The sequence below is a fragment of the Bos javanicus genome, chromosome 1, assembly GCF_032452875.1.
Source record: "Bos javanicus breed banteng chromosome 1, ARS-OSU_banteng_1.0, whole genome shotgun sequence".
NCBI lineage: Eukaryota > Metazoa > Chordata > Mammalia > Artiodactyla > Bovidae > Bos > Bos javanicus.
The window spans coordinates 83,957,061-83,971,524 of NC_083868.1; the positions used below are offsets into that span (position 1 = coordinate 83,957,061).

Here is a 14,464-nt window from a genome sequence, read left to right on the forward strand (position 1 = left end):
CCCTGTCTATTACCAATTCCGGGAGCTTACTCAAACTCATGTCCATTGAGTCGGTGATGCCATCCAACCATCTCATCCTCTGTCGTCCCATTTTCCTCCATCCTTCAGTCTTTCTGGATCTTTCAGCATCAGGATCTTTCCCAGTGAGTCAGTTCTTCTCATCAGGTGGCCAAAGTATTGGAGCTTCAGCTTCAACATCAGTTCTTCCAATAAATATTCAAGACTGCTTTCCTTTAGGATTGACTGGTTTCATCTCCTTGCAGTCCAAGGGACTTTCAAGAGTCTTCTCCAACACCACAGTTCAAAAGCATCAATTCTTCTGTGCTCAGCTTTCTTTATGGTCCAACTCTCACAAAGCAGTGTTTAAGTGGGAGTTATAGCTTTAAATGGCTACCTGGTGTCTCCATGGTAAAGAATTCACCTACCAATGCAGGAGATATGGGTTAAATCCCTGGGTCAGGAAGATTCCCCGCGGAAGGAAATGGCAACCCACTCCAGTATTCTTACCTGGAAAATCCCATGAACAGAGGAGCCTGGCTGGCCATAGCCCAGGGAGTCACAAGGAGTCAGACATGACTGAGCTACTGAGCGCACACACGTAGCTTTAAGTACTTATAATAATCGAGAAGAAATGTTTAAAATCAGTGATATAATTTTCTACCTTAAGAAGTTAAAATACACTGGCAATTAAATCCAAAGAAAAGAAAAGGAAGGAGATTGGAAAGAAAGAAAGAAAAAGAAAGGAAGGAAGGAAGGAAGAGGGAGGGAGTTGAAAATAAAACAAAATAATAGAGTTCCAATGTAATTCCATAGTGATCAGAAGTACAACCTGTATGATTGAAATTCTTTAAAATTTGTTGAATTTTTCTTTGTGGCCTGGGATAATGGATAATGGACTATTTGATGAATGTCCTATGTACATTTGAAAAGAACAGATGCTGAATTCTTCAAAGTCAAATCTATATCCCTGGTGATTTTTTGGCTATTTGTATGATCTTAAAGTGTCTCTCCAAAGATTCTCACTTTCTGAGTTGAAAATTTTACATATACACACACATACATACACACAAATATATAAATTCATGTTTCAAATTTCAGCATTCTGGTTTCAAAATTTATGCTCGTAACTACTTCATGATTGGTAGTGTTCAGGCTTCCCTGGTGGCTCAGCTGGTAAAAAATCTGCCTGCAATACAGGAGACCTGAGTTTGATCCCTGGGTTGCGAAGATCCCCTGGAGAAGGGAAAGGCTGCCCACTCTAGTATTCTGGCCTGGAGAATTCCATGCACTGTATAGTTCATGGGGTTGCAGAGCTGGACACGACTGAGTGACTTTCACTTTCACTTTCTCATCTTACAGACAAGGGAATAGGGTTAGAGAGGTTAGGTGATTGCCCCAAATCTCAGTGCTAGTCAAGTGGCAGCACTAGGATTTGAACCAGGTTCCAAAGGTCCTGCTCTTTCCTCCCAGTTTCCTCCCAAAGAGAGAGAAGAAAAATGTTTTCCCTTTTAGGACTTTAGTCTTTAAAAATTTTGTGAGAATTTTGTCGTGACTTCAGAGGGGACCAAACAGCTTTTTTTTGTTCTTAATGAAGTTGATATCTCCTTGTACTTATGGTTTTGTGGCCATTTATGACCAGGTGCTGGAAAGGAGCTGTTTTTTCCATTGACGTGTGTTATTTCCGAACATCTGTGGGACTGACTTCTAAGGAAGCATGTTGATAGCTCCATGAGCATCAGTCTTAGGAGTGGAAAGATAGCAGAGCTCGACCTCAAGGTCCTCTGTCTACATTGGGACATGTGGTGCTCAACTTACATGGATCCTTCTGCTTGTTGAGGGTTTCATACATTTGCCAGCCAGAAATAGAGCCCTTGAGAGGATTTGAGACATGAAATATTTCTGCTTTGTGAAGGCTGCCAGGTGAGATGAGAGGAAGCCGGTTACTTTCTTGGGGAAATCAGACCTGGTCATCCCCTCATGCTCTGCACAGCAAGCCTGGAGTGACACGCAGGCAGTGGAATCACTCTGCTGAGGGAGCCCAACAGAATCCACGTGTTTCACTGTCTCTGATACTGACCACCCTTTTTTGCAGCATGGAGGCTGCCAGCATCGGGTTCGTCATTGTTATCGACAGACGAAGGGACAAGTGGAGCTCCATAAAAGCATCCTTGACACGAATAGCTGTAAATATTTATTTTTATATTTTATTATAAACATAATTTAAACTATCTATTCAACTATTTTGCATCAAAGTCACCAGGAAGTAGCAGTTATTTTATGCCAAGTTTGGGAAAGTCTTTGTAGCAGAGGCTGTTGTGTCACGTTCATATCCTCTATGCTGCCCAAAGGTCACTTGCAGACCATTCCTGAGCATGAGTCTGTCTACCTGATTGACCTTCCTGGTCACTGGAGAGGAGCAGGTAGAGAGAGCTGGGAAGCTAATGCTCCAGGAGTGACTTGTAACTACTGCGCTATGGGCATTAGTGGACAAACACCCCAGCATTTGCACCCCTCAGTGGGGCAGTTCTGAGGTATATTCCACACAGAATTTCAGAAGACCCAGCCCTTCTTACCCATAGCAGTTCCCCTCATTGATACACTGGCTCTCTAGCCATCCTGTCTCACCATCGCCCCATACTCCTAACTGTGTTTACTGGGGTCACCTCTTTAGTAAACTCTTGAGACCCAAACCCTCATTTTAAGGTTTGCTTTGGGGATCACTTAATTTTATGACAGTCTTCATTTTAGTATTCAAATTATTTTTTCACAAATTCAAAAGACACTAGCAAAATCAGACAGTATGTGACATGAGCTTGCTTTTAGCATTAAATTGCACAACCTTGGATTGTTTTCCTTTTCCATCTTATTAGTCTGATTTTTACCCCTATTTATTCCCTTCCGGCAAGTGTATGCATCCTTTCCCTGTAGGGACCTCAGACCAAGGACTCAGCCACGTGAACTCAGCCACAGACAGTTGACAGTGCCCATGACTCTTCAAAAGGTCTGGCCTCTAGAGAGTTCTGGTTTCCCAGGGTTCATAGATAATACTCGAATTATCTAATACTTGAGTCTAATTTGCCCAAGAATTACACTGATCACCTTTATGTGTAAAAGATGCCGTAGTGCTGGGATCAAAAATATGACTACCAGTCAGAATCTCTTCATGTGCTTGTTAAAGATACAAATATCTGGACTTTATCCCAGTCCTAATGAGTCAGAATATTCCAGGGTAAAAGCCAGGTTATTGTTCAATAAATACTTCAGGAGGTTGTTCTTGAGAACTCCTGAAAGAATGGAAAACCATGAGCAATGGGAAACTTGGATTCCCAGTTTTGCCACTGAGTTGTTAAATGAACCTGTTTTCTCATTACTCAGGCCCTTACCTCAAGATGAGGGCAATGCTTCTTGAGAGCAACTTAGCAATAAGATGCCTTGCTGCTGCTGCTGCTAAGTCGCTTCAGTCGTGTCCGACTCTGTGCGACCCCACAGATGGCAGCCCACCAGGCTCCCCCATCCCTGGGATTCTCCAGGCAAGAATACTGGAGTGGGTTGCCATTTCCTTCTCCAATGCATGAAAGTGAAAAGTGAAAGTGAAGTCGCTCAGTCGTGTCCAACTCTTAGTGACCCCATGGACTGCAGCCTACCAGGCTCCTCCATCCATGGGATTTTCCAGGCAAGAGTACTGGTGTGGGGTGCCATTGCCTTCTCCAAATAAGATGCTTTAAGAACCCTTAAAATACTAAATCTTTGACTCAGTAATTCTTCTAGGAAGCTAGAAGAATGTTCCAAAATGTGTAAAGATTTCATTTTACTGTTATTTATGATAGTAAAAGTATGGAGTCTGAATCATTAACAATAAGAGATTGTTTAAATAAATTGCACACCCATAAAAACATTCCAAGGGATTTTTAATATCAGGAATAAAAGCTCATGGTATGATACTAAGTTAAAAGGCAGATTGCAAAATATTTCTACAGTTTGAGTTTATGATAAAGATATTTAAGCCAAGAAAATGGCCTAGAAGTAAAGGACAGGGAAACTTGGTGTGCTACAGTTCATGGGGTCATAAAGAGTCAGATATAATGTAGTAACTAGACAACAAAAAAATTAGATTGACATATTAAGAGTGGCTATGAAATCATGGGTGGCTTTCTTATTCTAATGTATACTTTATTATAAATTTCTGAATTTTTCTATAAAGAGTGTAAATTATTTTTTTAATCAGAAAAAAATTGTTGTTTGGTTAATTTGGTTTTTAAGGAGAGGTTTGGATTATATGAGCAGTAAGATCTCTTTCAGCTGTGAAATATATTCTAATTCTTAGGCATCCAGGGTGTCCACTTTAACTTTGTCATCTATAATCTTGGGCAAGAGGAGACCGATTGATCTGACATTTGCACTGACACTTTTTATGATCCTTCCAGGTAGCATTTCCAGGAAACTTGCAGCTCATACTCATTCTTCGTCCATCTCGCTTTATCCAGAGAACATTCACTGACATTGGCATTAAGTACTATAGAGATGAATTTAAAATGAAAGTGCCGGTAAGCATGACCTTTTTGTCTTGTCTGCATTTATTTAGGGCATGGGGAGAAGATAGAACATGAGCTTATTTCTAAGGAAGGTAGAGAAAGAGGAGGGCATTCTAGGCAGAGGGAAGCGCATGTGTAAGGACATGGAAGCAGGAAGTACACACTTTATGTGAGGTCCCTGGGGAAGCCCCATTCTTGTTGGAATTACGTATAGGATAATCTTTTGGAAGAAAAGGTAAGGCACATGGAATATGTCTTAAGTGTAAGGACAGAAGGTCTAGATTTAATTCAGTAAGCAATGGGGATCCAGTGAAGGTTTTTGAGTTGGGTAGTGACTTGGGTAAAGGAGTACTGGAATTATATAAATCCAGAGGTATTATGTAAAAGATGGTATCCAAGACTGTACAAAGAGATTGAAAAAGGAAGAGAAATTGTAATAGTATAAATAAAGGAAAATAAGGATCTAAAATATGGGGGTGAAAAATATAGGTAACTGTGAGTAAAAATTAAAACCAACCTTGTGATATGCATACAAGTGAAAGTGAAAGTCACTCAGTCATGTCCGACTCTTTGTGATCCCATGGACTATACAGTCCATGGAATTCTCAAGGCCAGAATACTGGAGTGGATAGCCTTCCCCTTCTCCAGGGGATCTTCCCAACACAGAGATCAAACCCAGGTCTCCCACATTGCAGCTGGATTCTTTACCAGCTGAGCCACAAGGGAAGCAAAGAATACTGGGGTGGATAGCCTATCCCTTCTCCAGGGGATCTTCCCAACCCAGGAATTGAACCGGGGTCTCCTGCATTGCAGACAGATTCTTTACCAACTGAGCTATCAGGGAAGCCCATGCAAAAAAGGAAAACTAATTAAAATGACAAGATTAAAAATTTTACCTCTAATTTTGGTAGAGATATGGGGCAAACCGTCATTTCAGACTTTGTTGATTGGATTGAAGTTGGTAGTGACTAATACGAAAGACTAATTGACAGTATTTATCAAAAATTAAAATGTATACACTCTCTGACCTACCTGTGAGTTATTCTGCAGATACATCACACAGGTACATAAAACTGTATATATAATGATACTCATTACCAAATTGTGATGGTAAATGGTTGGAAAAAACATAACGCACAACAACAAGGGGCTGGTTAAATAAATTATGGTCTACCCAAGCAATTAAATACTTTACAGCCATCAAAAGTGGTAAGGTGTGGTACAACCATGGTAGAAACAGTTGGCAGTTTCCTGTAAAGTTAAACATACACCTGCCCCATGATCCACCCAAGAGAAATGAAAACATATGCCCAATAATAGATGAATAGATAAAGAAATTGTGGCAAATTAATATAAAAGAAAAACATTATGCAACAGGAATGAAGTACTAAGCATGTAATAATGTGGTTTTATCTCAGAAATATTCTCTTAAAAGAAAGAAGCTAGATATTGTATACCCTGTGGTTCTTTTTCCATAAATTTCAAGAAGTAAAACTAAGCTATGATGATAGAAAATTAAAACAGTGGCTTCTGTTAGTGGTGGAGATAGTGGACACCTGAAGGAGGCCTAAGGGAACTTTTGAGGTAAGTGGTTGGGATGTAGAGCTGGAGGTCTATGGGAAGGGGTGAGAAGAAGACTATTTTTCTATTACTGTAGAGTCTTTCCTATTTGAATTTGTTACCACCTACATATATTGTCTGTTTAAAATAAACCCCAAAACACCCCGACTTTAATTTAAATTGCTCTGAGAAAATATGTAGCTCTTCTTAGTGAAAACTTAGTGATCACCTCAAACAAGGAATTTTTCTCTTTTCCATTCTTATTTTCCCTCTGTTAATAGGTCCATTTTGTATTAATAACCAAACTTCTTAAAATACTGTCTCCCTATACTTTGATATTAACCAGAATCAAAATGAATTTTCCATTCTATTGTAAATACTTATTTTAAAATATTTGAGTGTTTAAGGGAAATGTGAGCCATGGATTTTTTTATTCTGCTTTCCTGAATTGAGTGACAATTAATATTAGAGAAGGGATGAGTCCTTACAAGAAGTTAATAAACTTGCCATGAGCCTCATAAGCTTTCTTCCCCTTCAGAGATGACAACTAGACAATTGCTTCTTGTAACTCAAAAGGTTTGGACTTTGAACTGAACATTTGACAAACATCATGCATCTTGCCCTGGTGTGTATAAAACACACCTCTGCAAGTGATAATATATTGACAGACACGTTTGTGGCTTATGCCTTGCTTTTCATGTGGTACATTGACACTAAGGAGAGAATGAATGTCTGCTTTGTCTCGATACTGTCTTTAACTGCTTCTATTTGTGATGGTGTATACTGACTCCCTACCAATATGCTGTTCAGTCACCCAGTCGTGTCCAACTCTTTGGGACCCCATGAACTGCAGTACACCAAGTCTCCCTGTCCCTCACCATCTTCTGAAGTTTGCCCAAGTTCATGTCCATCGCATTTGTGATATCATCCAGCCATCTCATCCTCTGATGCCCTCTTCTCCTTCTGCCCTCAATCTTTCCCAGAATCAGGGACTTCTCCAATGAGTCAGTTATTTGTATCAGATGACCAAAATATTGGAGCTTCAGTTTCAGCACAGTCCTTCCAATGACTATTCAGGGTTGATTTCCCTTAAGATTGACTGGTTTGATCTTCTTGTTGTCCAAGGGACTTTCAGGAGTCTTCTCCACATCAATATACTTTTAATTTTACACTAAAATGAACTTTTAAAAAAGCTCTTAGTCACCAAAATATGGACTCATATAGTAGGAATGTATTTCAATGCGAAATGTTTACCTCATAGAGTAGCATTGCACCTTCCATAGGAGACTGAGCTCTTCTCACACTCTGTTGCACTACAGAATTCAGAGTCCTAGCTACCAAGCTCGATGTATTCAAACTTCAGCATATATTTTGCCTTTTCATTTGTTTGTTTCTTCCAGTTTTATTGCGATACAGCTGACATACAGCACTGCATAAGTTTAAAGTGTACAGCATAATGATTTGATTTACATACACCATGAAGTGATTTTTCACAATAAGTTTAGTGAACATCCATCATCTCATATAGATTAAAAAAATTTTTTAATAGATTTTTTTTCTCATGATACGAGCTCAGTATTTACTCTCTTAACAATTTTCATATATAACAAATAGCAGTATTAATTATCTTCATCATGTTATATATTACATTACTAGTACTTGTTTCGGAGAAGGCAATAGCACCCCACTCTTAGTACTCTTGCCTAGAAAATCCCATGGATGGAGGAGCCTGGTAGGCTGCTGTCCATGGGGTTGCTAGGAGTCGGACACGACTGAGCGACTTCACTTTCACTTTTCACTTTCATGCATTGGAGAAGGAAATGGCAACCCACTCCAGTGTTCTTGCCCAGAGAATCCCAGGGACGGGGGAGACTGATGGGCTGCTGTCTATGGGGTCGCACAGAGTCGGACACGACTGAAGCGACTTAGTAGCAGCAGCAGCAGCAGCAGCAGCAGTATTTGTTTTACCTTATAACAGGAAATTACCTTTTGACCACCTTCAACTAATTCCCCCTCCCCTCACCCCTGTTTCTGGTAACCACAATTTTGTCTTTTTCTATGGATTTGCTTATTTGTTTTTGAAGTGTAATTGATCTACAACACTGCTAGTTCCTGTTACATAACAGAGTGATTTGATATTTCTATGCATTTCAAACTGATCATCATGATGATAAGTCTAGTTAGGTCACCATACAAAGATATTACATAGTATTTGATTGTATTCCCCACACTGTACATTTCATATCCATAACTCATTTATTTTGCAACTGGAAGTTTGTATCGCTTAACCTCCCTCACCTATTTCTTTCTTCTCCCACCTGCCTCCCCTCTGGCAACCACCTGTTTGTTCTCTGTTTCTATGACTGTTTCTGTGTTGTTAATGTTTGCACATTTGTTTAGATTCCACATGTAAGTGAAATCATACAATATATTCCATTCCTGTTTTACTTAGCATAATACCTCCTAGGTCCATCTGTGTTGTCACAAGTGGCAAGATTTTATTCTTTCTATGGCTGAGTAATATTCTATTGTATGAATATGCTACATATTCTTTATCTATTCATCTATTGATAGATATTTCAGTTGCATACATATTTTGGCTATTGTAAATAATGCCACAGTGAATATAGGGGTACATATATCTTTTCTGATTAGTGTTTTGGTTTTCTTCAAATAAATATCCAGGAGTGAAATTGCTAGACCTATTTTGCCTTTTAAATGACAGTTTAAGCTGCTTTGTTATTGGTTTGTCTTCTTTACTTTGTTTTTAAAATATGGTTGCAATATTAGTACTTTACCTTACAGCTCTCTGGCCCATCTTACTGTGGCATCTCCCTGCTTATTTCTAGTTAGGTAATAGTTATATTTTCACAGGTTGAAGGAAAAAGGAGTTCATTTTGCATGACTCAAAAAAATCAAGTGGACCAGAGTTGTAATTACAATTAAGTCACTGAGCCTTGCTGTACCTTTACTTGAGGAGAGGGGTGCTTTGATATGGCAAGTGGTTTCTAAGTGCCTGTTGCTGGCACTTGTCTATCTTGGAACAGCTGTATTCATGGCTGCCTCACAAAATTATATGAAGTGGCCCAGGCAGTCTTGCAAAAATCCCTAAAGAGGCTATGGACATGCAAATTTGTTTCTTAAAATGAACTTTGCAACAGAGTACAGGAAATTCTCCTTTCAAAATTAAATATCATAGTTCTCTTTGAAAGCAACTTAAACAACAGTTTAAGAAACTATAGATAAGAACATAAACGTATACTGAAATTGAAAAAATATGACATTCTTCATGTAAAACAGCTGTTCTAAGAATGTACATGTTGGAAATGGTATGTCAGTACCAGCCACAGGAGGAGATGAGAAGGAGGCTTTGAAGGAAGAAGTTTCTTAAACTCAAAGGTCCCAAAGGTGGTTGGAGAGTCATCAGATGCCTTTCAGGGCCACAGAGAAGCACCAAGTTTTGACCAGGGTGCAGAGCAGAGGGGAAGGGAAAGTGTAGACCAGAGCCTTTACTGGGGTTTCCATGGGAAAGGCAAGGCAGGGCAGGGTAACCAGTTTAGGACTGACTGGTTGAAATAGTTCCAGCAGGCTTTGGGGCAAGTGAATCTCTAGTTGCCTGTTACTTGGCCCTGGGATGATATTTTTTTTACTTTTTCATTTCATTTTATTATTATCACAATTGTCTGCACTGGGTCATCATTGTTACACATGGGCTTTCTCTAGTTGTGGTGAGCAAGGGCTGCTCTCTAGTTGTGATGTGCAGGCTTCCTATTGTGTTGGCTTCTCTTGTTGCACAGCACAGGCTCTAGGGTGCATGAACGTCAGTAGTTGTAGCGCACGGCTTAGTAGTTGTAGCTCAAGAGCTGTAGAGCATGAGCTCAGTGGTTGAGGTGCACAGGTTTAGTTGCTCTGCAACATGTGGAATCTTCCTGGATCAGGGATTGAACCCATGTCCCCTGCGTTAGCAGGTGAATTCTTTACCACTGGACCAGCAGGGAAGTCCCCTAGGATGATTTAGGGCAGCAGAAAGGTTGACTTGCTGTATAAGAGTTATTTAAGAAAGTAGTTGGGGGACACTGGCTTGGAATTGGTTTTCATATGATAGATGTGCTCCCTCCAGTCCTTTTTTTTAATCTCTAAAAATTAATTAGCCTCTCCCCAGTCAGTGAGACCATAAATGCCAGAACATCAAGAATACAGAAAATAAGTTAATTTAGTTAATATAATTGACCCTGTGAAGAAAGGATGCCAAATAGACAAATTCAGAATCTAAGAAAACACAGAATAACTATTTTAAGGCCAAGTTTACATACTCAGTGTGTTCTATGAGTTTGATGAGTGAAATTATTCTGCTTCCCCTCTTTTGTAGAATTTAAAATGTTTTTCCTTCTTGACCCATTAAAGATTCAAAGAGAAAAAAAGTTTCATAGTGAAACTGTTTCTCCATTTTTTTTTATTTGCATGCAGTAAAATTTACTCTTTTTGATGTTGAGTTGAATGTTGTTGTTCAGTTGTGTCTGACTCTTTGTGACCCCATGGACTGCAGCATGCCAGGCTTCCCTGTCCATCACCAACTCCCAGAGTTTGCTCAAACTCATGTCCATTGAGTCAGTGATGCCATCCAATTATCTTAGCCTCTGTCACCCCCTTCTCCTCTTGCCCTCCATCTTTCCCAGCATCAGTTGTATGAGTTTTGACAAACGCATGGTGTTATTTAACCAAAACCACAGTAAAGAAACACACTGATTTCATCACCCTCCAAAATCTCCTGATGTTGTCCCTTTGTACTCAGCTCTAACCCCAGCAGCCACTGATCTGTTCTCCATCCCTAGAATTTTGCCTTTCCCTGAGGGTGCCTTTTGAGTCTGACTTCTTTCACTTAGCATGAAACATTTGGGCTTTCACTTAGCATAAAACAGTCTGACTTTTTTCACTTAGCATAAAACAACATCCATGTTGTTTCATTCTAAAGTAGATTTATCACTTGACTAATACTATATAATATTAGGGAAAAAAGCATATATTCTCATGTCCTCTGACCAAGAATCTGTTCTAAGAATGTATATGTTGGATATGACATGGTAAAGTTAGTACTGCCACCGGAGGAAAAGAGGGCAAGGCTTTGAAGGAAGAAGTTTATTATACTCACAGGTCAAGACAATCAATGACTGAAGAAATATAAGTCATTAGTTAAAGGCTACAGTAGGGTGTTTCAGAGATGGGAGTCAGTAGGGGGTGTGATATGGTCCTTGGGACAGAGCTGGGACCATGCCCTTTGCAGAAACACTGCAGAGGAGGAAAAAGGGACAGTTTGGAGTGTGTCATCCTTCTGTAGATGTCTGGGCATTCATTCAGCAGGAGGCTCACTAATTTATGAAAACCCACTCCCTATCACCTCCAAACTTCCTCCACTCAAGATTAGTTGGGGGCATATCACCATTCTTCATAGAAGGGGTATCAGTGTAGTGAATCTTCTCAATCTATACTCTTCAATGGGTCCTGTTGTTATAATTTTATCTTCATATTTACCAGTCCACCCTTTATTGGAATATTCATTGCAGATTTTTAGGTCTCAGTACAGCATTTGCTTTTGGTGGCTGAAGGGTGTATCTTAACCTGGAAACTTTTAACAAAAATTTAGCTAAACAAGACCTGACTTATAGGTAGCTTAGAACTGAGCTCATCATTTTGTTGTAGGCTGTTCAACACTCCTATTCCTCCCTCAAAGTGGGGAAATGGAAAGAGATTTTCAGATGTTTCTCTACTGGATATAAATGCCTAATCAGGCCAAGTTGAAGTACTATTTAGTAGAATCTTGATGAGCTACTTAATTATCTCTGAGGACTGTATTAAGTTTTTTTCTGTTATAGATTGTCATGTTAAACTCCGTTTCTGACCTTCATGACTACATTGACAAAAGCCAATTGACAGCAGACTTAGGGGGAACTTTGGAATATCGCCACAATCAGTGGATAAATCATCGAACCGTGAGTACCAACTTACGTGCCCTTCTCAGTGTCCCTCCTGGTGTTTTAGAGACAGGGACTTAAAGATCAACTGTTGGACAGTCATCGCCCATGGCTACCTAACATCGAGAAGGTTGGGTTTTCTAAGTGACAGGCTGAGGGAGAGAAAGGGTGGAAGGATAAAAGCTAGGGCTTCTCCTGCTGATTACTTTGATCTTGCCTCATTTTCTGATATAGTGGTCTCGGGGGACTTGATTTAGAGTGTACCCAGGGAGTTTGCAAAATACCAATACTCTGCTATACCTCAAGGAATTTAATATACTTGATCTGGGATGACTGTCAGGCATTAGTGGGCTACAAGCTCCCCAGATAATTCTAGTGTACAGACGGATTCAAACCTGCCAAGTCAGAAGAAGCAGCATCTAAATGTAGACACCGCTGCGTATTGTCTGAGCTCAGGTGAGGTACTAAACCTCTCTAAGTTTGTTTGCTCCTCTGTTAAAATGGGACTAACACAGTGGGTTCTCAGCTGAAGGTGATACTGCCTGCAGAGGACATTTGTCAATGTTTTTAGGCAGACATTTTTTATAATCATAACTTGGGGAGAAGGATGTTAACTGGCATATCCTGGGTAGAGGCCAAGGATGCTGCAAAACATCATATAATGCCCTAGACAGGTCCTCACAATAAAGAATTATTTCACAGATAAAGGAACAGATCTTCAGAGTGAAGAGGTAATTTAGCTAAGGTCATAGGGTCAAGTTGTGGCAGAGCCAAGACTAAGATCAAACTTCTTTGAGTCACCCTATGAGGGTCAGTTCCTTTGCACCTTTTCCACTTAGTGATTATTCACTAATCAGATGCATGGAATCAAGTTATTTTGTTAATAGGACTCACCACAGGAAACCTCTGGCTTTTCCCTATTTCTAGGATGACATTTCCAGGCCTTACACCTGATTGTTTTAGTTCTTACTGTTACATTTGTAAGTTACTCATCTGTGCCCAAGATCCTTTCAAATTTGCCATTCCTTTTGATCAAAAAAAAAAAAAAAAGCCAAAAACTCCTGACAAGTAAAAAGACAAAAAACAGATTGACTGGATCCTGCCTTCTTTCCTTCCTTACTGCCCTAGTAATATGATCTTGGCCAGTTGATTTGACCTGTTAGAACTTTAGTTCTCTCTTCTATAAAATGGAGATAAAATGCCTGCCACTCTAGATTACTGAGGTGCTAGACAAATGTAGAGCACAAAGTTCAATGCATGGCCTACTGTGTATACTCAGGAAATACTTCTGTCCTGTTAAGGCAGTATATTGGTGAAAACATTCACATTATTATGATTGTCTGACCTTCCAGGCCGTTGAAAACTTTGCTCTAGCATTGAAGACCACTGCCCAGATGCTTCAGACTTTTGGGGCCTGCCTGGCTACAACAGAGCTGCCCAGAGGCATCCCTTCCACTGAAGACCTTCTCATGTCCCACATGAGGCGGTGGAACAAGTTGCAGGTGAGTGGTCAGTGATCTCTCAGAGGCCAGCCTCTGTGCTGGCAGATGGTCAGCTTCTTGGAGAGTTCTGGGAGCAAAACTAAAAGTTAAGCCCTCTTCTCCAGTGACTTGGCAGCCACTAACCATCTTTAATCTTCTAGATAGGCAATATATGAAGAGAAAAATCTTTGAATGACTGGTAGTACATGTAAAAGGATTGAAGGTAAGACCTGTGAAAAGCAGCCCCTCCAAAGGGAACCCATTCCGGTGTGGTGCTGGTGAGACAAGGTGTGTGAGCATCCATTCAAGGTGCACACTCCTATGATCTGCTCAGGACAGAACAGGATATAATGGACTGAAATTGCAGGGAAGGAGGGAGGGATGGGAGTTGGCTCTTGAAGCATAAGTTTTCCTGAGGTTGTTGTGAAGTTTTGGGGCAGAATAATAAACTGACTTATTGCTTCACTTCTCTCAGGGATGTGTCTTTTTTCAGTGGGGAACCAATTTGAGAAATAGGACTATGAAAGTGCTCTGAATTGGATTTAAGGAGAGGCACCTATTAAAGGATTCATAAAAGCATGTCAGAACCTGCTGAGAAGGCAGCTTGGCAGATTCTTTTAGGCCATGCAGTAAAGAGAAATCTTCTCAGGTCTTACTGGATGGGTGCCAGCCCCTTTCTGCCACCAGAAGCACAAACAGACCAAAGCTATTATTTGGCAAGAGAGGGCTTCCCCAGTGGCTCAGTGAGTAAAGAATCTGCCTGCAATACAGACAACACAGGAGATGGAGGTTCAATCCCTGGGTTGGGAAGATTCCCTGGAGGAGGAGATGGCAACCCACTCCAGTATTCTTGCCTGAAAAATTCCATGGACAGAGGAGCCTGGCCAGCTACAGTCCATGGGATTGCAAAGAGTCAGACACC

The 14,464-nt window shown here is 40.3% G+C and overlaps 1 protein-coding gene across 4 annotated transcripts in view; it reads left to right on the forward strand.

Annotated features, from left to right (window-relative positions):
• The window catches only part of MCF2L2 (MCF.2 cell line derived transforming sequence-like 2), a 259,475-nt gene that overhangs the window by 84,477 nt on the left and 160,534 nt on the right, over positions 1-14,464 (forward strand). For 3 of the 4 annotated variants that reach the window (XM_061414608.1, XM_061414617.1, XM_061414625.1), the window contains exons 4-7: positions 2,093-2,183; positions 4,425-4,544; positions 11,963-12,079; positions 13,414-13,563. In XM_061414608.1, coding sequence (XP_061270592.1) covers positions 2,093-2,183; positions 4,425-4,544; positions 11,963-12,079; positions 13,414-13,563 — 478 coding nt within the window. The remainder of the gene's footprint in view (positions 1-2,092; positions 2,184-4,424; positions 4,545-11,962; positions 12,080-13,413; positions 13,564-14,464) is intronic. The other variant, XM_061414634.1, reaches the window with a different exon arrangement.